Source organism: Dromiciops gliroides, chromosome 2 (genome assembly GCF_019393635.1).
Source record: "Dromiciops gliroides isolate mDroGli1 chromosome 2, mDroGli1.pri, whole genome shotgun sequence".
Classification (NCBI taxonomy): Eukaryota; Metazoa; Chordata; class Mammalia; order Microbiotheria; family Microbiotheriidae; genus Dromiciops; species Dromiciops gliroides.
This window is the reverse complement of record NC_057862.1, coordinates 577419596-577444334: the sequence shown is the minus strand read 5'-3', so window position 1 is coordinate 577444334 and position 24739 is coordinate 577419596. Positions and strand designations below refer to the sequence as shown.

At 37.5% G+C, this 24739-nt stretch overlaps 1 protein-coding gene across 1 annotated transcript in view; it reads left to right on the top strand.

Moving 5' to 3' along the window:
* APLF (aprataxin and PNKP like factor) overlaps positions 1-23649 on the top strand; it is a 61230-nt gene extending 37581 nt beyond the window's left edge. The window contains 3 exon segments of the mRNA XM_043981110.1: positions 11426-11472; positions 14586-14627; positions 21652-23649. Coding sequence (XP_043837045.1) covers positions 11426-11472; positions 14586-14627; positions 21652-21857 — 295 coding nt within the window. The 3' untranslated portion in view covers positions 21858-23649.
* Positions 23650-24739: the final 1090 nt, after the last annotated feature.

The window sequence follows — 24739 nt, the reverse complement described above, 5'->3', positions numbered from 1 at the left end:
ATTCTTCCCTAAATCCTTCACAGAAAATATCCCGTGTCCTGGAGACCTTCCTCAAGGTCTTTGAATATTCTGTGGGGATAATGTAGCATTCATACTGTTGTCTTTTACTTTTACTCCATTACTAGCCCACATCTTGTTTTAATCATATATTTACTAAGTGATACTTTTGGGACCACTTGTCCTGTGGAAGTCATTGTTGAGGAAATTATGCCCTCTGTTTATTAGAAACCTGATTAGCCATCCGACCATAGTCAAGCCTCTAAACCTCTTTGAATCTCAGTTTCATCATCTGTGAAATAGGAATAACACTTGTACCTATAGAACTTCACAGGTTGTTATGAAGATCAAATAATTTCAGTTGAAATGCTCTGTATAAAGTCCTTAGTATAAGTATATAAGTATACAACCAAAAGAGTTGTCTAATTCACTTTCAAAGCACCTTATATTTATCATCTGATTTGGCACTTATATAAACCTTTCAATTGTTATTTTGATTTCCTTTATCCATTTCTCATAAAGGTAGTCAGGTGACACAGTGGGCCTGGAGTCAGAAATACCTTCCATACTCACTAGCTGTGTGACCTTGAGCAAGTCACTCAAGTTATGGAAGTCTCAGTTTCCTGAGGCATCAGTAAAATGGGGATAATAATTCAATCTACCTCCCAGATTGTTGTGAGGATCAAATGAGATACTGTTTGTAAAGTGCTTTGCAAACCTTAAGGCTCTATATAAATGTTGTTATTGATGATGATGATATCATCGCTTGTTTGTCCCCTCCTTTTTCCTCCTTCCTCCTGGTTTGGTCTTAATGTTGATCTTTGTGACAACTAATCAATTGTTCTATGATATATAAAGAAGTGGTTCAGAAATGACTCCCACATTGGTAACTAGTTGTTTCTTGCCTGTTAAAATATAGTCACTTACATTATACGTGATTTCATTCAGTATTTACTAGTTCAGCACTGTCCACCATTCTTCTGGAAGAAGCTAGTCATGATTTACACTTATGAGGCTATGTGTTTTTACATATGTATAAATGTGTGTGCATGTAGATATACTTTTATCTCTTCATCCTGAAGCATTTCTTTCATATTTTTCTCCTATATTTACCCTTGCCTCAAAGTCTCTGAGTATCAGTGAAAATGTTGACTTGATTTGGAGTATCTTTCCCAATTCTTTGTAGAATTACTATACCTCTTTCTCCTCTATATCAGATAGCAGCATAACTGAAATTATCGTTTTTGGTGGTCACAAAGACCATAGGACAGTATGACCAAGTATCCTAGGAACTAGCACTTCTTGTTCCCTCTGGGCAGAGTACATTGTGATACCAGCTCTGTTGAATCTTGAATCTTCAACTTCAAACCCTCTATTATGGAGAGCAGTGGAGAAAATTAAATAGGGAGGTATAGCAGGTTTGGCTAGCAGCAGTGAGAGCCCAGTTGAAGTTGTGTCATACAGACTTGTGGACCCAGTCTGAATGGTTGGGTGATTTTTCTTCACCTCTGTACAGCAGCATGAATGTGGGAGTGAAGAGGGTAAATGGTGGGGTTGTTCTAAGGCTAAAGCTTGGCAGGGGATAATCAATAATGTGATAAGTAGGTAGTAGGGATTTAAGAAAGGAGCACAGTGTAGAGTTGAATTGTTTCACCAAGGGGTCCAACTGGGGAGAAGAGAGAGTGGCTAGTATAGGGGTTGTGATCTGGGAGAGAATTGAGGGGTCAAGGAATTGGACATCTTGGTGAGGAAGAAGAGTTGCGTTTTATAATAGAAAACAGAGGGAGAGGTGAAAAACTAATAGGTTATGGTAAGATAATGGGATTTGGGAATTATTAACATGGAGGATATATAGACTTTTTCACAGGGCCCAGACTTGAAGCCTTTCTGCTTTAATAGGACATACTGGAACTTGCACTTCATTGGCACAGCCTTCAAAAACCTAGGGCCATTTTTGTGCTTCAATTAGACAATGGGGTAGGATTTGAATGTTGGATAAATAGGATAGAGTTCTTTCTAAGGTAATTTTAGTTGAATAAGAATGTACAGTAGTTTATAGGGAAACATATAGAATGAGAGTGTGACTGAGAAAGCATTCAACTGGAATAATTTCTCATTGAAGGCATAATTCAGCTCTTTAGGATTGACTATTAAATTACTGACATCTTAGAATTTTTGAGAATGAACTTAATTTTGGGTGGTAACTGTGTTAGGCAGATTGTTATCCACAAAATAGTAGGTACTATTACTACTACTAAATAATAGGTACATTATAGAATTAGAGCTAAAAAGAAACAGACTTCAGCTGACCCCTCCCCATTTTAAATATTTAAAACTTAAATACCAGAGAATTTAAGTGACTTGTTTGAGGTCAGATAGTCAGGCACAGCTTGGGAGTTGAAGTCAACAAATCAAGTCAGTTAAGTATTAAGTGCTTACTGTGTGCCAGGCACTATTTTGTTTTATTTTGTTTTGTTTTGTTTTTTGGTGGGACAGTGAGGGTTAAGTGACTTGCCCAGGGTCACACAGCTAGTAAGTGTCAAGTGTCTGAGGTAGGATTTGAACTCGGGTCCTTCTGAATCCGGGGCCAGTGCTTTATCTACTGCACCACTTAGCTGCCCCCAGGCACTATTTTAAGTGCAGGGAATACTAAATATTCTAATGTATAGAGTATTCAGGGAGGACTAGCAGCTCTGAGGGGGCCCCTTTTCAGGGCTGCTTATCCACCTTTGGTATCCACTTTTACCCAGTTCTCACCTGTGGCTCCAAGAAGCTGTAATATGCTCAGTGGCCACACCTCAGTAAACCCTTTCTCAACAGACAGGCTACACCAGGTTGAGGGTAACCGATAGGCTTCAAACCTGGCAGTGAATTAGGGGGATGTATACCGCAAACATATGAAGGCTTTCCTTAGTGGAATGGGCTGATAAGAACAGTTGATTCCAACAGTCATGAAGGTGGCTGAAGCAGGCTTGGAGCTTGCTTAGACATTGAAAATGCCAAGGTCACCCATGTTAAGGGCTAAAATTCTAGCTAAACTGTCTAAAATATCTAATGAGTGGTCGCCAATAAATTATAAGCTTTAGCAAGAGTTAGACTTTTAAGCATTTATTAAGGAGAATAAGAGTTTGGTAAAGAGCGAGAAAGGCCTAGATTCCTATCTATTAAAGGGAGAGCACATTTCTAGCTCCGCTCTCCACCAGAGTCCAGAGGAAAGAGCCCGAGACCGAGCGCCAGTCTCTTCCTTCCTTCTCCCACTCTTCCGCGTCACTTCCTGATGCCAAAGAAAAGACTCCTGGTCTTGCCCTCAAAGACCTTCGCTTCATGGGCAGAACTCTTCTACAGTAAGTCTCCAGCAGGTGGCAAATAGAAAATCCACAAAAACAAAGCATTAACATGATCTTATCTCCTATTTGTCTGGTTAAACAGACTAAAATCAAAAATAGGGTAATTAGGGAGTTTAAAAGGTCCATTTGAAAAAAATTAAGGGGAAAACACAGCCAGTACGCCAGTACTTAGTTAAAGGGAGAGGGAGGGGAAATTTCTTACCCAACCAGAAGATCAGAAGACTGAGGTTTAGCTTTCCTCTTCGTGGTCAGCCATCTGTTAAGGGCTAAAATTCTAGCTAAACTGTCTAAAATATCTAATGAGTGGTCGCCAATAAATTATAAGCTTTAGCAAGAGTTAGACTTTTAAGCATTTATTAAGGAGAATAAGAGTTTGGTAAAGAGCGAGAAAGGCCTAGATTCCTATCTATTAAAGGGAGAGCACATTTCTAGCTCTGCTCTCCACCAGAGTCCAGAGGAAAGAGCCCGAGACCAAGCGCCAGTCTCTTCCTTCCTCCTCCCACTCGTTCGCGTCACTTCCTGATGCCAAAGAAAAGACTCCTGGTCTTGCCCTCAAAGACCTTCGCTTCATGGGCAGAACTCTTCTACAGTAAGTATCCAGCAGGTGGCGTTATTCCAATCGTTACACCCACTACATTCCAAGCTATCATCAGTCATCATGACTTTTGTCCTATAACTGGACTTCAGTGACTGAGGAAGAAAGAATGAGGGTGATGACTTTGTGTAAATCTACTTCACTTAAATCCAATTCACATGCAAGTCAAGATGATGTCAATGGTTCTCTTCAAAATGAAGGAAAAACAACCATTCTGGAGAGCAATTTGGAATTATGCCCAAAGGGCTATAAAGCTGTGCATACCCTTTGACCCAGCAATACCACTTTTGGGTCTTTTTCCCAAAGATATCATGGAAAAGGGAAAAGGACCCACATGTACAAAAATATTTATAGTTGCTCTTTATGTGGTGGCAAGGAATTGGAAGTTGAGGGGATGCCCATCAATTGGGGAATGGCTGGACAAGTTGTGGTATATGAATGTAATGGAATATTATTGTGCTGTAAGAAATGATGAGCAGTAGGAGTTCAAAGAAACCTGGAGGGTCTTACATGGGCTGATGATGAGTGAGATGAGCAGAACCAGAAGAATATTGTACACAGTATCATCAACATTGAGTGTTGATCTACTGGGATGGACTATATTCTTCTCACCAATGCAATGGTACAGAAGAGTTCCAGGGGACTCATGATGGAAGAGGATCTCCAAATCCAGGAAAAAAAAAAGAACTATGGAGTATAGATGCTGAATGAACCATACTATTTCTTATGTTTTTGGTGCTGTTGTTTTTCTATTTTGAGGTTTTTCCTCATTGCTCTGATTTTTCTCTTATAACATGACTAATGTAGAAATATGTTTAATGTTATTATATATATATATATATATATATGTATATATATAACCTATATCAGATTACCTGCTGTTTAGGGGAGGGAGGGAGGAAAATCTGAAATTGGAAAGCTTTTATAAACAAATGTTGAGAACTAGCTTTACATGTAACTGGAAAAAAAATACTTTTATCAGAAAAGAAAACCAAAATGAAGGAAAAACAATAATTTCTACAAGGGATTTGGAAACAGAGTGAGGGAGGACAGGTGATGATTGTACTCTGTATAGGAGAATGGTAGAGATGGAATACAGTTTGGAGAGAAATGAAGATATGCCCCTGGAAGGATCCAGTCAGGCAGAGAGAAGGCCTTGGGTGGAAGGGTACATCCAACGTGAGAAATAGTCTAGGGGTTGAGTGAGATTCTAAGATGAAAAGGTTTCTGTGACCCCATAGGGGGTCACAGAACTGAATGTGGGGGTCCCCCCAAATTTGGCAACAGTAAAAGATTATGTATACCTATTTTATATCCTTATATAACTGAGGTTATGTAAAAATTTCTCTGATGAAAAGAGGTCACGAGTGGAAAAAGTTTAAGAAGCCATGTTATAGAGAAAGTCCTATAAGGTAGTCAAGAATACAACCATGAGAGGAAGGAATTGTAAGTACTCCAACTCTAAATCCAGCAGTCTTCATACTACCTCAGGTTTGATAAATGTTGAGTGAATGAATGACTACTGTGCCACTAGAGCTCATTAATAGACTTGATTCATTTTATAAAGATTGTTAACAAAATAACAGGAGTTAACAGAACCAGATTTTTACTATTCAGATGAGATCAGGGCTAAAGGAAATATACTTTGAGGTTGCCATCAGAAAGAAAAACAACTATATTCTCCCTCTACTCCCAAGTAACTTTTGTGATGACCTGACAAGAATGAAGACAAATAAGGGGTTCAAGATTAGTCATATTTTAGGAACCCTGCTTCTGGTTTTGTGTAATAAACCTGATTGTCAGATTTTCATGGCTTCAGAGAAGCTATATACATTGTTAATGCCAGAAAATTTTACTTTATTCAAGTCCCAGGTTTGTAAAGCTAAGGTGGAATGAGATCCTTTGGTATGGTTAAAGCTTTACAGGTCTCAGTACAAATTCTTAGGGCAAGTGGGGATTTCTTGGGATGTTCCCACTAGAAAAACTCCCTTTCCTTGGAATTAATATTTGAAAAAATGTTTCAAAAATCAAAGTCTTATCAGAAATGAGAATTAGCCACTATATTATATAAGAAGCTAAAAAATTAGTCAAAAAAGTTGAGTGTTATTTTTACTTCTTGTCCTTCAAATAAAGGAAGAAAAAGAATCCATTTCAGTTTTCACAGAAAATTTTTCATTCAGGTTAATTTCAATAAGAGTTTCTCAAAGTACAGAAAGTAGAACTTAATTTCTTTCTGAAGAATGGGAAACATGCTCAGTTTTATCCAAGATAAATGAGAGAAATTGCAAAGAAGTATATGACATTGACTCTATTTTCAAGTAGTCTTCAATGGAATTTAGAAGACAAAACATTTAAAAGAAAACAAATGATGTGATCTGTGCTAAGCATTCTAGACAAAAAGTACTAGAGGAAAGAGAGCTTCTACTTTTGGGGTGGTCAGGGGAGGAGTTTTAGTTGGATACTTGAAGTATTTAGATAATCAGAGTAAAGAGATGGTAAAGAAAGATTCTTTTAGGGATGGGGTTAGAGCCAAAGGTGGGATCTATATAATGGCTGGCATTGAATGATAGGGAATAAATGGAATAATTAATAACTTTTATTTTCTGGCTTCCCTGTTTAGACTTAGAATCCTTTATTTTAAGGCATATCTGTTGCCCTTCAGTACTTTGAAGGCCATGATTTAATTTCTTTGCATTCCATTGGTGCTGACATTCTGAACGTGTCTGGTATATAACATGATTGCTAAAATCATCACCTAGTGGCTAACCCATCTGGTGATGATCAGTTATGAATTTACATTAGCTCGTTGGAGGACAAACATATACTCTATCGCCTGGTCTTTACTGGAAACCTTTTCATAGTGGTAGTGCCACATTGGTACTTTACTGGAATAGGTTTTTTGGTTTGTGTGTGTGTTTGTGTGTTTTGTGTTGGGTTTTTTTTTTTTTTTTGGCGGGGCAATGAGGATTAAGTGAGCTGCCCAGGGTCATGCAGCTAGTAAGAGTCAAGTGTCTGAGGCCGGATTTGAATTTAGGTCCTCCTGAATCCAGGCTGGTGCTTTATACACTGCGCCATCTAGCTGCCCCTACTGGTATAGGGTTTTTTGGGGGGTTTTTTGGGGGGCTATGGGGATTAAATGACTTGCCCAGGGTCACACAGCTAGTAAGTATTAAGTGTCTGAATCCGAATTTGAACTCAGGTCTTCCTGAATCCAGGGCTGGTGCTCTATCCACTGCGCCACCTAGCTGCCCCCCTGGTATAGTTTTTAATAAGCTAATCTCATGTCTACACCATTTAAGTACTGGAGTCAGACTCTTTAAACAAAGAATGTCAAGTAAACATTTCTAAAATCTTTAATTATAATTTGCTTTCAATTCATTCAAGAACTATTTGATGACTTTTTAAAAAATGTTCTCTTCAGGAATGTAAATTGTCTTATTAAAATGCAGTTACTCTGCGAGTTCTGTCTATCTGTCATAAACAAGGAAAGAATAAAATGTCATTAATATTTTTAAAAATAGGAAACTAATGAACAAGATGTACCATTTTCATTATCAATGAAACTACAGTGTAAAAAATATAATTGGTATTTTCATTTTTAAGTTCTGAAATGAAAGTGGAAAATCCCCAACTCAAATTGTTTCCACTAGGCAGTATTTCAGTCTTTTTTGGATTAAGCAAACTCCACGAGCCAAAGGAGCAGAAATACTAGCTCAGGCCACAATTAAATAGAACTTTGGGGCCTATTTGTACCCCCAGTGATTTAATTCCCCCTGTTTTGGAACCATCAATAAAAATTGTGCTGTCCTGATTGATACATCAGCAAGCACATGTATACATGGCTCACTTTATCTGGTCAGCCCCCTGAACATATTTCACCTCCTCTAATTACATTTTTCCCTTGCCATTAGCGCTATTGATTCTCCCCCCCCCCCCACGTCATTCCTTGCTTACTACTTCATGCCCTAAGAACAGTAACCAAATAAGTACTACTATTCCTTCTGCAAAGGGCATGCCATTTATAGGTGAGGTCTCCTACTAGAATATTAGCTCCTTTAGGGTAACAACTATCTTTTGCATTTGAATCCCTAGCATTTAGGATTTAGTACAGTGCTTGGCACATAGTAAGTGCTGGATAAATGCTATTCATTCATTCCCAGGCTGTATATCTAAGATATGATAGAGAAGCTCCGGTGATTTGGCAAAACAAATATTTATATCTTGGTTTTCTATAGAAGGCAAGGGCTTCAGAAAGTAGACATATTTGGGAAATGAACAGCTTGGTAATGAAAGTGGCGCCAAACCCTTGAGAATAGAGTTTGATTTTCTGGCTTAAAATAGGAATGACAGTCTATTACACAGTGATGGAGCTTAGGAGGAACAGAGGAGAAGTCAGAAAAGAGAATAAAGAGAAGAAGGATTTCAGAAGGGAAAAGAAGGGGGCAGCTAGATGGCGCAGTGGATAAAGCACTGGCCCTGGATTCAGGAGTACCTGAGTTCAAATCCAGCCTCAGACACTTAACACTTACTAGCTGTGTGACCCTGGGCAAGTCACTTAACCCCCATTGCCCCGCAAAAAAAAAAAAAAAAGGCATTTGGCAAGCCCGGGGTAAAAGGCTCCTGAGTATGTATTTTCCTGTATTCTTGGAAATCTAATTCAAAATTCTTTAAAGTGAAGCCAAAGTATATCCACCAAGCTATATTGTTTTCTCTGCCAAGGAGAATGATCTTTGAATTGGAAAGAACAGAACCAAATTGGGCAATAAGAAGTTGATAATCAAGATGAATAGGGATATAGTAAGAGAGCATCTAGCTGTCCTTTATGAGTTCAAGTCACACCCAAATTAACTGCCTTTAGAGATTCTAGGTTCCTGGCAAATATGAATGGCTGAGTCATTGTCATTGTTCTTTGAAAGACTATAGAGAACAGAGCAGAGATTTGAGAAGAACAAATATCCTGATTTTTAACAAAGGGAAGAAAATAGGGCCTGAAAACTATAGACTGATAACCTTGTCTTTCATTCCTGGCAAATTACTAGAATATATTATTAAAGATGTTAGTGAGCAACTAGAAATGAAAATGATGATCAGAGAGAAACAACATAGCTTCATAATGAACAGGCAATGCCAATCTAACATCTCTTTTTGTTTTTGATAGCATGACTAGACTATTACATTGAAGATATCATTTACCTAGATTTTAGCAAAGAATTTGTCAAAGTCTTGCATGCTGTTCTTGTAGACAAAGGAGAGAGAGAGAGAGAGAGAGAGAGAGAGAGAGAGAGAGAGAGAGAGAAAGAGAGAGAGAGATGTTATTATTGTTCAGTCATATTTGACTCTTCATGACCCTATGGACTATAGGTTGCCAGGTTCTTCTGTCCTCCATTATCTCTCAAAGTCTGTCCAAGTTCATGTTCATTGTTTTCATGACACTATTGTCTAGCCTGAATTAATTTGTTTAAGTATTGACTGATTTAGCATAGGTTTCCTTCCAAGGAACAAGCATCTTTTAATTTCATGACTACAGTCATCACCTGAAGTAATCTTTGAGCCCAAGAATATAAAATCTGACACTGCTTCCATTCTCCCTGTTTTGGTCAAGAAGTAATGGGACCAGATGCCAAGATTTTTGGTTTTTTAAAGGTTCAAGCCAGCTTTTACACTCTTCTCTTTCACCCTCATCAAGAGACTTCTTAATTCCTCTTCACTTTCTGCCATCAGAGTCGTTTCATCTATGTATCTAAGATTGTTGATATTTCTCCTGACAACCTTAATTCCAGCTCTTGATTCATCCAGTCTGGCATTTTGCATGATGACTCTGCTTATAAGGTAAATATAGTGACAGTATACAATCTTGTTGTACTCCTTTTCCAATCTTAAACCAATAAATTGTTCCAATAAACCAATAAATTGCTTCTAATTGTTGTTTCTTGACCCTCATACAGGTACCTCAGGAGACAAATTAGATGATCTGGTTCTCCCATCTCTTTGAGGACTTGCCACATTTTATTGTGATCCGCACAGTCAAAGGCTTTAATATAGCAGAAGTAGATTTTTTTTCTGGGACTCCCTTGTGCTCTCCATAATCCAGTGAATGTCGACAATTTGGTCTCTCATTCCTCTGCCTCTTCCAAGAGCAGCCTGTTCTTCTGTTAACTCTTGGTTCACATATTGGGAAAGTCTAGCTTGCAGAGTCTTAGGCATAATTTTGCTGTCGTGTGAAATGAGTACAGTTGTTCTAGTCCAGTGGCCACTGTTGAGTTTCCAAACGTGCTGGCATATTGAATGTAGCACTTTACCAGTATCATCTTTTAAGATTTTAAATAGCTCAGCTGTAATTTCATCCCCTCCACTAACTTTATAGTTAGCAATGCTTCCTAAGGCCCACTTGACTTCATTCTGTAGGATGTCTGGCTCTAGATCATTAACCACACCATGGTTGTTATCAGTGATGTTAAGGCCTTTCTTGTATATTCTTTTGTATATTCTTGTCACTTCTTAATCTCTTCTACTTCTATTAAGTCCCTACTATTTTTGTCTTTTATCATGCCCATTTTTGTTTGAAACATCTCCTTGATATCTCTTATTTTCTTGAAGAGCTCTCTCCAATTCTATTGTTTTCTTCTATTTCTTTGCATTATTCATTTTTTTAAAAGCCCTTCTTATCCCCTCCTTTCATGTCTCTGGAATTTTGTATTCAGTTGGGCATATCTTTCCTTTTCTGCTTGATTTTTTGCTTTCCTTCTTTCCTTAGCCATTTGTAAAATCTCATCAGATAGCCATTTTGCTTTCTTGCTCTCCTTTTAAAAGGGTGTTTTGGGTTTTTTTGCTGTCTCCTATAAAATAAGACAAACATAGGTTAAATGATTTGTCCAGGGTCATACAGCTAGTAAGTGTTGAGGTCAGATTTGAACTCGGATCTTCCTGACTCCAGGCCCAGTGCTTGATCCACTGAGCCATCTAGTGACCCTTTAGTAGAGATCAATAAAAAGTTTTTTACTTGGATCCATAGAATCAACTTCACAAGAACAAGATAGGAAAGCTCTGACTTGGTTTAGAGAAGCCTAGTGTCTAATTGATACTGCCAGTAATACCCTGATTAGATCACATATAGAATATTAGGAAGAACATTGATAAGCTGGAGAATTTCCAGAGTATTATGTCACCTGACTATTGGTGTGTGTTGTAAAGAGGCTCCTTTAGGCTTTGTGTCAAGAAACAACTTCTAACAAATGGAGCAGTTTCAAAATATTGTGGAATATCTTGGGAGGTTGAAGGTTCCTCTTCATTGGACTTCATTAAGCAGTAGTAGAATAACTACTTTGGGACATATTATAGAGAGGTTTCTTGTTCAGGAATGGGTTGGACTGCGTTATTTCCAAGGTCCCTGTCAATTATGGTGTTTTTTGTTTCTATGTCATAAACTAGTTTCTAAGCAGTTATTAATTGGCAAATCTTATTTTATGTTGTTCCTTTTTCTTTACAGGAAGAATCCTCAGCACAAGATAGAATACAAGCATAGTAAACCATCAGGTAAATCTTTTAATTTCATAAAACTCAAAATCATGAAAAATAGTATTACTTGTATTGAGATTTTGTGAAACTGTGATTTCATTATGATTTTAATGTTTAGTATATTAATCCACATTCAAAAATTCTTGAATTTTTAATAAGGCAAATAATGAAGCACAACTCTCTCTACAAAAGAAGTGAAAACTGAAGGATAGGTAAAGCACAATAACAGGAGAGCAGCTAGCTATAGAGCAGGTTATTTCTGTATAATCCAGTGAACATTTATTTATCAGTTAATTAACAAACATTTATTAAACATCTCCTTTGTACCAGGCACTGTGCTAAGCACTGAGGATACAGACAAAAATGAAACCATCCCTGCCCTCATAGAACTTACACTCTATTGGGGGAGATGGCATATACATAAAGAAGTATATACAAAACATAGTTCAATGAAATGTAAAGTGTATGAGCCCTGGAAGCCTGGGAGATCAGGAAGGCTTTGTGTGAAAGTATCTCTCCAGCAAACGTGGAGTAAACAAGGGATTCTGAGAGGTAGAAGTAAAGGAGTAGGGCAGCTAGGTGGCGCAGTGGATAAAGCACCAGCCCTGGATTCAGGAGTACCTGAGTTCAAATCCAGCCTCAGACACTTGACACTTACTAGCTGTGTGACCCTGGGCAAGTCACTTAACCCCCATTGCCCCGCAAAAAAAAAAGAAGAAGTAAAGGAGTAGTGTGCTACGGTCACAGGTGAGGAGGTAGAGATGGAGGATCAAACAGTAAGAAGGCAGTTTAACTGGACCACAGAGAATAGGGAAAGGTTGGGACCAGATCGTGAAGGGATTTAAAAGCTGAACAGAGGAATTTCTATTTGAACAGCAAGCCTTCAGTTCCTATGTGAGGCACTGAGGATATCAAACTAAACAAAAAAGCAGTTCTTACCTGCTTACAGTTTACTGGGTTGGTGAGTTGGAGAGAGAAAGGAAAGGATACAACATTTATACAGATTAGTAAATAAAAAATAATTTGTGGAAGGAAAGAGAATAAACAGCAGTTATCATTTCTATGCAAATAATTCTGTAGTCTAGAGATCCAGTCCCAGTCTTTCTCCTTAGCCTCAGTCTCATTACCACACATTGGATGTCCAAAACAGAGCTCATTGTCTTTCCTTCCGTTCTGCTTCCCCTCTTTATTCTTCCTGTTGAAGGCACCACCATCCTTCAGTCACCCCAGGTTGTAACATCAGAATCACATTCTATAACTCACTCTCCCATATCACACATAGCTAATCTGTTAGCAAGTCTTGTATATTCTGTCAAAGCATCTCCACTCACAGAGCACCATTGTAATTCAGACTCCTTACATTTCTCATCTAGCTTATTGTAATATCTTCTAATTGATCTCCCTGTCTCCTATCCAATCTTGACACACCTGCAAAAGCGATATTCCTAAAGTACGGGTCTAACCATACCCCTCCCATGCTCAATCAGCTCCAGTGATACCCTTTTATCTGTAGTACCAAATATAGACTCCTTCATATGGAATTTAAAATGCTTCACAACCTGGATCCACCTGTCCTTTCCAGCTTTATTATTCCATATTCCCCTTCACACAGTTTAAGGTCCAGACAAACTGGCTTGCTTCCTTTTCCTCAGACATGACACTTGATCCCCATCTCTGTGCCTTTGTACAAGCTCTCTCCCACACCAAGATTGCATTCCCTTCTTACCCCAAATTCTTAAAAACTCCAGTTTTCCTGAAAGCTCAGCTTTTGTGCCTCCTTAGGTTATTCAACAAGCATTTATTATGCCCCTACACTGTGACGCAGTGTACCAGGTCTGGGGAGTACCTGCCCTGAAGAATCATATCTTATCAGGGGAAATGATAAATCAATATACAAATGGATTATCCCAGAAGGTCCTTGGGGACGAAACAAGAATGAATGGAGACTCTAATTGCAGTAATTAATACCTTTGCCAAGATTTTCAAAGGATATCAGAGCATTAACAATTAGTGACACACATGAAAAGCCAGGCCCAGATAGCAGATGTAATTCGATATGGTGTAAGCATGCTGGCTTTCCATGCCTCTTTACTCCTCCCCAGAGGCTTCTCATAGGCCTCACTGCAATTGGTATAAAAAAATAAACACATGGTCGGTCATTCTAGGTTTCCCTGCAGCTGCTAGGGCCTCTTACCCCTAAAATGACTTTGTATTTTCTTTGTTGCCTCCTTTAGCAGATTATAAGCTATCTGTGGGCAGGCACTGTCGAATATTTCCTTTGTATCCTCAGCATCTTGCACAGTGCTTGGCCCATAGGAAGCACTTAATAAATGTTGATTGATTGTAAAAAGGAACATTATCAATATGTGAAAGAAAATTTTATGCATAAATATAGGGAACAAAAGGAGGATGCAAAACCACACAGAGGAAATAAGTAATATACAATATGAGAAGATATTAGCCCTTACTTCTCTACGGAGTGGAGGGAAATATGGGTGTAGAACCTTAAGTATAATGTCAGGTTTTATTGATATAGTCATCTATTTTGTTGATTTTTTTCTCTTTTTTCCTTTTTATTCCTTTAAATTTTTTGTTTTTTAAGAATGGCACTTTGGGAGGAAAGAGGCAGGGATTCAAGGGAAAATCTGGGTAATGTCCAAACAAAAGATATAAATAAAAATTTATTTTAAGATAAATATTTGTTAAATATCTGTTCATTTGTTTTGGTTCAAAGTATATAGCAAACCACACATAGGAGAAGAATTCGTGTTAGAGAAGTCAAAGATATGTAATTTCCTAAGTGTGGGAACTTAGTAGCTAAGTCTTGGAGAGTTACCTAACACTCCTAGAAGTTAAGGGACTTGCCTATGGAATGTGGATTTAAGTCTTCCTGATGCTGAATCTAGCATCATGTTGTCTCTCTTCACAAGTTTATAAGTACTTTTTACATAGGCAAAAATGAGTTTAAAGAAATCCCCATACTGTATTCATCTCTTATTTTGATCCCTTGTTAAAATTTCATATTCCAGTTGGTATTTATTAACTTTGTAATTAGAAGCTTGAAATTTTAAATTCAATTCTACTTAAGTATCATTCTAGTACTATAATAACACTTGCATGTATTTCTACAGAGATGAAAACCAAAAGATCCAGACAAAAAGCTACTAAAAAAGGTGAGTAATGTGGTTTAAAATGAAGTTTTAAAAGGTGTTATTCTGTGTGGGAAAGACAGAGACAAAAAAAAAGCACAAGATGAAAATCTGGTAAAATCCTCTTGTATACTGGATATAAAAATAATTCAGTTTAAGAAATTTCAGGGGGCAGCTAGGTGGCGCAGTGGATAAAGCACTGGCCCTAGATTCAGGAATACCTGAGTTCAAATCCAGCCTCAGACACTTGACACTTACTAGCTGTGTGACCCTGGGCGAGTCACTTAACCCCCATTGCCCCACCAAAAAAAAAAAATTAAAAAAAAAAAACTTTAACAACAAAAAAAGAAAGAAATATCAGGTATGTTCTCTAGGCATCACATTGTGTTAAGGCCTAAACAAAATAAAGGGTCAAATAAAATACTTCCTGCCCTTTGTGGGGAGAAAGACCAAGAACTATATTTCAGTGCAGCCCTAACCTCATTTATGTGGTTATTCTCTCCAAGGACACAAGTAATAATCCATTCACATGTCTTATGGGATTCCTTTTTTTGAGTCATTTGACAGATCCTCCACAGGAAATCTATCTAATGTGTTCCTTTTTAATATTTGTTGGACTGTTAGTGAAACCTTCAGGTTGTCTCTCTGTTCTTCCCTATTTCTCATGGCTAGCCCACCTTCATTTCTGATTGTTTTTCAATAGTGCCTCTTACTCCACTTCTTACATACATCATTGTTACTAGTAGGCTATAGGCTTCTTAGGCCCACTGTGCATCTCTCTATTTCCCTTTAGATCACCCACAATTTTGATTCTTCATTGAGTGATATTACATGATTTATATCATTCAGCCTCACTTGAAGAATAATAATCTTAAATGGAAGCTTTTGTTTGGATGGTTTTTTTTAGATTGCTCTTTTTTTTTTTTTGGAGTTAAGTGACTTGCCCAGGGTCACACACTAGTAAGTGTCAAAGTGTCTGAGGCCGGATTTGAACTCAGGTCCTCCTGAATCCAGGGCCAGTACTTTATCCACTGTGCCACCTAGCTGCCCCCTGGATGGTTTTTTTTTGGGGGGGTTGTTTCTCTTTTGGGGGTGGGGTTGGGTGTGTGAACAGCATAGGATAGCTATAATGCAGAATAATTGATGATAAATTCCTTAAAGAGGTCCAGAACAAAATACCTTCTAATTTGAGGGAAATATGACTAGGGAAAATAAAAACAAAACAAAACAGAAGCGATTTCATGAAAGAGTTGGCTTTTGACTGGGCTTTAAAAGAGGGGTAGTAAACAGAAAAAGAAATCGTTTTGTGTTGGCACTGTGTGATGTGCAGTACTACTACTTGAAAAATATTAAAAGAATCTGTATTATTTCTTTTTCTAAAAGCAGATCTTATTTTCAGAGATTTTTGAGGTGTGTGGATGATGGGGAATGCCATCCATGGTATCTATTTGCTCCTTGTAATCTATCATTTTTAGAATATATCTAACAACTTTAATTTTGCTTTGCTGCTTAGGGAACAATTACATATTTTCAACCATTTAACATTTCATACTACCATAATTCTTTTTAGAGTAAATGAAGGCATTGAAGTTAGACTCAAATTCATAGAACTTAAGAGTCTAAGGAAACCTTAGGGAGTACTTAGTATAAATCCCTCATTTCATAGATTCTTGGTTATAATCCTAGCTCTTTTTCCTTTTATCATTCGAAGCCCTCCACTTTTTTATAGTGGTAGTTGCTAACACTTGAATGATCTAGATTGTGGCATCACAGTATTTTAATTCTTTCTTTCTGGCTCCTTGACTTGGAAACTCTGGAATTTAGCTATAATACTTCTGGGAGTTTTCATTTTAGGATGCCTTTTAGGAGGTGATTGGTGGAATTTTTTTAATGTCTATTTTTCCACCTGTTTATGATATCTAGAAATTTTCCTCTATATTTTTATGAAATATGATGTCTGGGCCCTTTTTTCAAATATGGCTTTTAGGTAGAGTAATAATTCTTAAATTATTTCTCCTTGATCTATTTTCCAGATCAGTTGTTTTTCCTATGAGATAGTTTACATTTTGATTAAATTTTAATTTTCGACTTTATTTTAGAGTTGGACTCTTCTCACTCTGGGGTGGTAGGGATGTTGGGCCTAGTCTTCTGATTTTTATATCCTGCTGCCTTCTCAGCTAGGTTTGGGAACCTCTAGGTTTTTTCAGTGGTGTGACCTGGGGAGAGGTCTGGTGACTGCCTTTCTGGCCTGTGCTTTGGTCCTTTCCCCAGCATAGTCCCTGCTGCCTTGCAACCATAAATGATCCTCTTCATTCTGGACCTATACCTGGAACTGAGTAATGGGCAATGAAGTTGCCAAATGGCACCTGGTCCTGCACCTAGTGCTAGCTTGGTGGTCCCCTGCAATCACTTTCTGATTATGTGTTTGGTTTCCTTAGTGCCCTTGGTTGCTAAGCACTCCCAGTGCTGCTACCACCCCTGCTGCTGCTGCTGTTCCGGCTACTACCTCCAAGGCCCACAGCTGGTACTAGCTCCCATCCCAGGATCTACAAACCTCTCTGTCTTCCTTAGGTGCCTTGGGCTAGAAAAATGACTCTGTGACTTTTTATTGATTATCTCACTTAGAATTTGATTTTGATGTGCTTTTAAAAGTGGTTTAGAGGGGTATGTTGGAAGCTGGGAAAAAGGGATAACTTTGCTCTGCCATCTTGGCTCTGCCCCTGAAGATACTACTTTAGACATGAAGGCTTTCCTGTTCCCCTTAGTTTCTATTACTTTCCTTCTTCATTCCCATCACCTTGTTTCTGTTTTATATATCTATAAATGTACATGTGTCTCCTAATTAGATTGTAAGCTACTCAAGGCAGAGGACTTTTTGACATTTGTCTTTATATACCCTGTGCCTAATACTGTTCATAAGAGGAATTTAATAAATGTTTGATTACCTCACTACCTTTGATATGTTCAGATTACCAGGTTCTGCTGAACTTTGTACCAAATTATGGAAAAAACTGTTAGATGTGATTGCTGAGCCAGGAAGAATTAATAAGATTGTGGAGAACAAAAGAGATGTACAGAGAATAGAAGGACAGAGCCTCTGATTTTTAAGAAAAGAAAAGGCTCAGTGCAGGTGAGACTAGATGGCTTTTGATAAAATTAATAGAATGTAGTATTCAAATGGTAGTTAGTGAATATATAGGAAAAGAAACATGGATTGCAAAGAGCCTACGTGACTTCATTAAGAATAGGCCAATCCAAATTAACCTTATTTCCTTTCTTTTTAAAGTTAGATCAAGATTTAGTTTACCTAGATTATAGCCAACTATTTTATAGCCTCTCTAACTGTTCTTGTCATCAAAATGAAGAGATGTAGGCCAGGTAATAGACTCAGAAACCACAGAATCACTGCCTCTTCAAAGGGGTTCTGATGGCTTCATGGAACCTCAGAGCGTTCTCGAGCTGAGTGAGATTCCAAGAGGCAGAGATGAAGGAGGGAGAATGCTCCAGGCATAGGGAACAGAGGCAGAGATGAAGGAGGGATAATGCTCCAGGCATAGGGAACAGACTGTTGCAAGGCACTGAGATGGGAGATGGTCTGTTGTACCTGATGAGTGGCAAGACCAGTTTGGCTGGACCATCGAGTATGTGAAGGAGAGTAAGGTATAATAAGCGAGAAAAGGAGGATGATGTCAGATTATTAAAAATTATACATCCATGACATCTAAAATCAATGAAGGGATAATTCTGCCATACTCTGCCTTAGCTTGGGTGCCCTAATGTAAGAACAATATTGATAAGGTGGAGAGGATCCAGAGGAAGGTGACCAGTATGGTGAGGGGCATCAAGATAATACCATATGAGAGTCAGGTGGGCAAATTGGAGATTTTCGTCATATAGAAGAGTGGACTTACAAGAACTCCCATAACTATTTTCAAGAATATCATGTGGAAGGGCTGGACTTGTTCTGCTTGTCCCAATGGTGCAGAGCTAAGACCAGTGAGTGGAAATGCAGAATGGCAGGTTTAATCCTCACTGAGAAGTATCACCAAGCTCAGCAAGCTGCCTTGAGAAGTCATGGAAGGTGCCTCAGTGGAGATTTCCAAGCAAAGAAAGGACTAACTAACTGCTCATTGGTTATATTCTAGTGGAGATTCTTCTTTCAGCGCATGTGAGATGAGATGGCCTTTGAGGTCTCTTCCAATTCTAAGGTTCTAGGATTCTCTGACAGCAGTGTATAAGAGATTGGAAGGAGGAGAAGCCAGTTTAGAGGCTCTTGTAATAGTTTCCAAAGGCCTGAATTAGTGAAGGAGGAGAGAGATAAAGTTATTGAGACAAATATAGTTAAGTGACTTGCCCAGGGTCACACAGCCAGAAAATATCTGAGGCCATATTTGAACTCAGGCCTTCCTGATTCCAGGCCCAGTGCTCTATCTATCTATTGTCCCATCTAGTTGCCCTTAACCAATAGGGAAGGTTTAAAAATTTTTTTGGATTTATGTAAACAGATAAAAAACACTTTATACTATTTGGTTCTGTGAAATTATTGTGAGTGGGAGAGAAAACTACTGAAAAATAATGTCTCTTTAGATCTAAAGCAGTTATTATTTCTTTGTGCTTTTCTGACCTTTTTATATGAAAGTACACAGGAATCTCAACATAAGGCTTTTCTAGGGACTGTTGCTTTGCAGCCACCCACCTTAAGATGTGAGACTGCTTTATAACAATTCCTTTGTTACCCTGGGAACTAAACTCTCAGATGGTATTCATCTTCTCAGTTGTCTCTGTAGTAACTCTAGTTGTAGGATCTCATTGAGCTTTGCAGATTTTATCTCTTTTCATTTAGATTTCCAGTTTCTAGATATAATCCATGCCATATTTCCTAAACTAAAGAGAAAATTTGTGATTTTTCTTCTTGTGTTAAATGTTCCCACTATTTAATTTTTGCATAAAACAAATTATATTTATTTTTTAAGTTAGTCACATCATTCCTTAGATGTGCATAGCATAGTTTCTTATTTTCCAAGAAGCTTAAATGAAAAGGTTAGTAATATTTATTTTAGAAATGGTCTTGATTACTGAACTTGTTGCCAGGGTACAAGAAAGCTTGTCATAGTTAGGATCAACAAGTGCTTCCAATTCAAAGCAGTCTTCCAAGCAGATAGGCATCCATTAACCTTTACTGAATGCTGTTTGGCATGGCTTTATTGAAGAGAGTTGACATTCCCCTAAAAATACATCCAGACTGCTAGGAAGCTAAGAAAAGCAAGCTCCCAACAAGATGATAGTTGATGTTTGTAAATCCCAAAGTCATTAATTTAATTGCTGCTAGAAGGTTTAATAATTGCTTGGTTTACAAGGAGTCTCAGGCCAGTGCTTTAAAGCACACACAAGTGTCATTTCTAGCATAATGTCAGCTGGAAATGACCTGTTGTCACTTCTTGTATAAAACAGTTCAGAGAAAGCTAATTTTGTTTGTCAGCTACATGATGGGAGTTCTCTTTCAGGTGGTCTGGCTCCCTGAGAAGCAGCCTGTATGGTAGAGAGTACATTAGACTTTGAGTCATAGGAGCTGAGTTGGAATCCCAGATCTACCCTTCACTAGCCAAGTGATTATTGTCAAGTCCTTTACCTTCCGAGCTTCAATTTCTTCACCTGTAAAATGAAGTAATTGGACAAGAGGATCTCAGAGGTCCATTCCCTCTGTAAGCCTACGGTCCTTCAGAATGCAGCTTGCTCAGATGCCAAAAATGACTTTGAAGATGAGTCCATTCAGTCTGACCTAGCAGAGGCTTGAGAATAAGGCTCTTTATTTTCTTTTACTTAAATAAGAATCTCACCATTTATCATTCTCTACTTATCTTCATTGTTTCTTTGCTTATTGTTAAATTCTAAGTGCCTTTAGCTCAACGACCACAGTCTCTGATTTTCTATAGAATTGTATATAAGTATTTTAGGAAAAAAAAATTACCATGTTGTATACAAAGGTAAAAGGCAGAATGCTGTAGTGGATTAAAAACTGGCCTTGAAATCAGGAAGTCTGATAAATACTAATAGTTATGTGCCTCAGGCAATCTGTAAGTTACAGATGTGTCACCAATCTGCATTAGGGAAGGGAATTTCTACACTGTAGTTCACCAAACCAAAGAAATCATAGGTTCAGATGAGAAAAAGTATATGTTCAGAGGCAAAGATGCTAGCTTCTGATCCTGTGACCCAGATCACCTAACCAGACATTTCATTTTGATATTTGTTTAAAACTAGTGTGCTATGCCATACTTAATATAGGATTTGAGGCAAAAACTTTCCAAGTGGAGTCACTCTTGGTTGTGGTTCTGTTCTGATTTCTACTTGCTTATTGAGGAGAACTACACATTGGTGTGGGATAAAGGTTCCAGTTGGGTGCTAGGACCATGGTATTTGGAAATATTTTTGTATAAATATGATTATGGAAATCTTAGCTTTGATAATAATAATAATAACTCTATTTTTCAAAACCTTTTACATATATTATAAGCTTTGATACTCTCAATAGCATTATAGTAAATAGTATTATTACTGATGATATCCATTAGGGACTTAATTTTATTTATACCAGTTTGTGTCTTAATGGGATCGTGGTAGTGGTTGAAAACCTTATAATAATAACTTCCACTTATGCAGAACTATTCAGTTTTACAAAGTGCTTTCTTCCAATAACTGTGAGTAAATAATGCAAGTCTTTTCTCCATATGGCAGATGAGAAAACTAAGATTTGGAGATTAAGTGACTTAATAACCAAAATCACAAAACCAATATTCAGACTTAGGCTTTCTGACTCCAAAAGCAGGGCTTTTCCCATGATCTTATACTGCCACTTCATTTGGATAAATAATATTCAGATTATAGTTTTGGTGTACTTCCTAGAACTTTGTGGTGCTGATCATCTATCTCACTTTTGGTTCTTCTTTCTCTTCTTCAATCAGAGCTTCTGAAATTAGATTTCAATAAACTAAGATAGCGTAATGATTTTGAAATAATCAAATTAAGTATTCAAATCTTCTTTGTGTAGGTACAAGTGTTTTGGATGAAGATAGTGATAATGATGGCCAACCAAATGAGTATGATTTAAATGACAGCTTTTTAGATGATGAAGAAGAAGAGTATGAACCAACAGATGAGGATTCTGACTGGGAACCAGAAAATGAAGACCAAGAAGGTGAAGATGTTGAAGAACTTTTGAAAGAAGCAAAAAAGTTCATGAAAAGAAACAAATAATTCCTCCTTCAGTAATATGCAGTATTACATATTAAGTTGATTTTCTCTTTAAAAAAGACATCCAGGGTTGAGGCACATGGGCAGTAATTGTTTTTCTATCTTTTATAGTTTTAGTTTTTAATCTTGTCCTTTTGAAGTTATAAAAGTTTAAGCTTTCAGTATCATGGAATAGCTACTCAGCTATCATGCTTTTGTATTGTAAAAATAAATTTAACTTAACTGCCTTGATTTTTTAATTTTGTTCCTAAATGTTCAAGAGAGAACTGAGTTAAGTAGCAACTTTTTTTTTCTCCTGTACTTTTCCTCTGGTAATAAAAAGTGAAAAATAATAGACTTAGAGAATCTGTTTTGGATATATTGCTTTTTCATTGACCAGCAGTTTTGTCTTTAAGGAGAAAAAAAATGCTATGTAAATACATTCAAAAAGTTGAAGTTGAAATCTTTCTTGGTTATCATAGACAGTTCTTTTAAATTGAACCAGATTTTTAAAAATGATAGTCTTTACGTAATGGTTGTACTTTAAAAAACTAGTCTAAGAGTGACTGCTGCAATTTTTCAGACTACTTTTGTTCTTAGGAACTTGGGGGGAAAATCAGTCAAAATGGATCCTGATAATGATGAACATAAGTATTGACTTTGCAGGGGATGCCATTTTATGGCCCACATCATATTACTGTAATTTTTGGCTTTTCTTAGTTTAAGTGTGGAAAAGCTTGATAGCTTTATGTGAAATTGTAGTCTCAGGGAATAATTTTTAACTCTGAAGAAGCTTTCTTTATATTAAGAATATGGGAATAATTGGGATAATTACTTGTGTTTTGTTTGGCCTTTGCTCTAGATGAAAATTACAACTCATGTGTTGGTACTTTTTTAGCTGGTGAAAATAGTTCATTTCCCTAGTGACATAAGGGGAACATTCATCAGATTGAATAAAGATTATTTTAAAAATTATGATGTTTACATTTTAGCTTAGTTTGTATCAAAAACAGGTCTTAGGAAATTAGGATGCTACATATGTGAAGGAAAGGAGATCTCCTCTTTTACTCATACCTCTCAGTAACAATCGAGTACGTACATGTAAGAGAGACAGGAGGTGTCACATGGAAATCAAGAATCTCTAAATCCAAAGGTATCTTTGTAAAGCTAAACCATAATACTAGCCTATTCATATTATTTCATTTTTTTAAAAAAAGCTTTTTGTTAAAATTCCATAGTTGGGCAGCTAGGTGGCACAGTAGATAAAGTACCAGCCCTGGATTAAGGAGGACCTGAGTTCAAATCCAGCCTCAGGTACTTGACACTTACTAACTGTGTGACCCTGGGCAAGTCACTTAACCCTCATTACCCTGCCTCCCCCCCCAAAGGCTTAAAATTCTATAGTCAAGCTCAGTATTGGACTAATATCTTTTAAAATTCCAGGTAATTACGAAGTACTTAAAACAGGGTTATGAGAAATGAACTTACATTCCTTAGGCATAAGAGCTTAACTATTCTTATTTTATATTTTCTGGGGTTTTTTTGGTCCATACCTGTTATTTGATTACTGTAAAGAAACTGTGATGTGGAAACTCCTTCTACAGATGCAGAGATGCTCAACTCTTTATCTGTAACTGAGAATCCTAGAGAATTGCCTACAACACTGAGTGAGCCCAAATCTTCATGAGGCCAAGGCCAGACCTCCCTCGTTTATGCTGTGTTGGTTCTGATTTAGTAGCTCATATAGCTCTTCTCACTTTACTGTCATCTTGGCACTTTCATATATTTAAGAATTAAAGGTTTATGTTTAAACATATCTTTTTATTTACCTAATTCTTATCATGTATTTCATGTGATAACTGTCCAAGGAACGCAAAAGAGGCAATGCTCTTCTTAACAAATGACCCAAGGATTTCAAACTTTGGGCAAGGCACATGCATCTTGCACAATAAGTGGAAGCATAGTGGGTCATATACATCTAAAGATATGATTGTCTCCTGAAGGCTTACCATTAAGTTATCCTAGAAGTACAGTCTAGATTTAGTGCCAGCACACTGGATAACCTCCATCAATTGCAGTGCCAGATATGTAGAGAAGATAACCCATAATTAATATAATCCGGTGGTGGTTCTTATTGTGCTTCTCACCAGCTGAGTAGGCTGTTCCATGGTAGGGAACTCCCATGGCAGCCATACGACCAGGTACCATGAAGTTGGTTTATGCTCGATGGTACTACTTGAGTGGTGTCAGATCATAGGGCATTTAAAGTTGGCACCACTTAAGGAAACTGTTTCAATGAAGTTGTAGAGATGGAATCCACATTACAGTGAATGATGGAAGAGTGTAGGGAATGAAAGTAAACCATTCATTCTAGAAATTAAATGGCAAAAGGAAGAAACTAGATCAGGCATAGGAACAGGGACTAGGAAATAAAGCTTTGGGATAGGAAGGACTTGAATAGGTTCAGAGGCAAAAGGGTAGTAACCATTAGAGAGAGATGATAGGATATTAGAGTTGGAAGGAACCTAAGAAATCATTTAGCTCTTTAATTTTATAGATAGGAAAATGAAGGCCCCAAGCGATTGAGTGACTTTGTAGTGATAGAGCAAGTATTTAAACCTCCAAATTCCAAATTCAGTAACTTTTCTCTAGCTACACTGCCTCGAAGACATTGGATTGATGATACAAGACAGATAGAGGATAATTGTCAGGGAGCAGTCCAAAAAGAGACAAGAAGGGACAGAATTAAGGATTTAGGCAGATACATTAGCTTTGATATGGAGATAGATGTAAAGTAGATCTACATAGTGTTACAGTACCAATTAGAAAGTGATAGGGGAGGTATTAGGAAGTAAAAATTGTAAGGAAGCCTTTCTCAATATTCAAAGGGAACTGTGATTTGTATT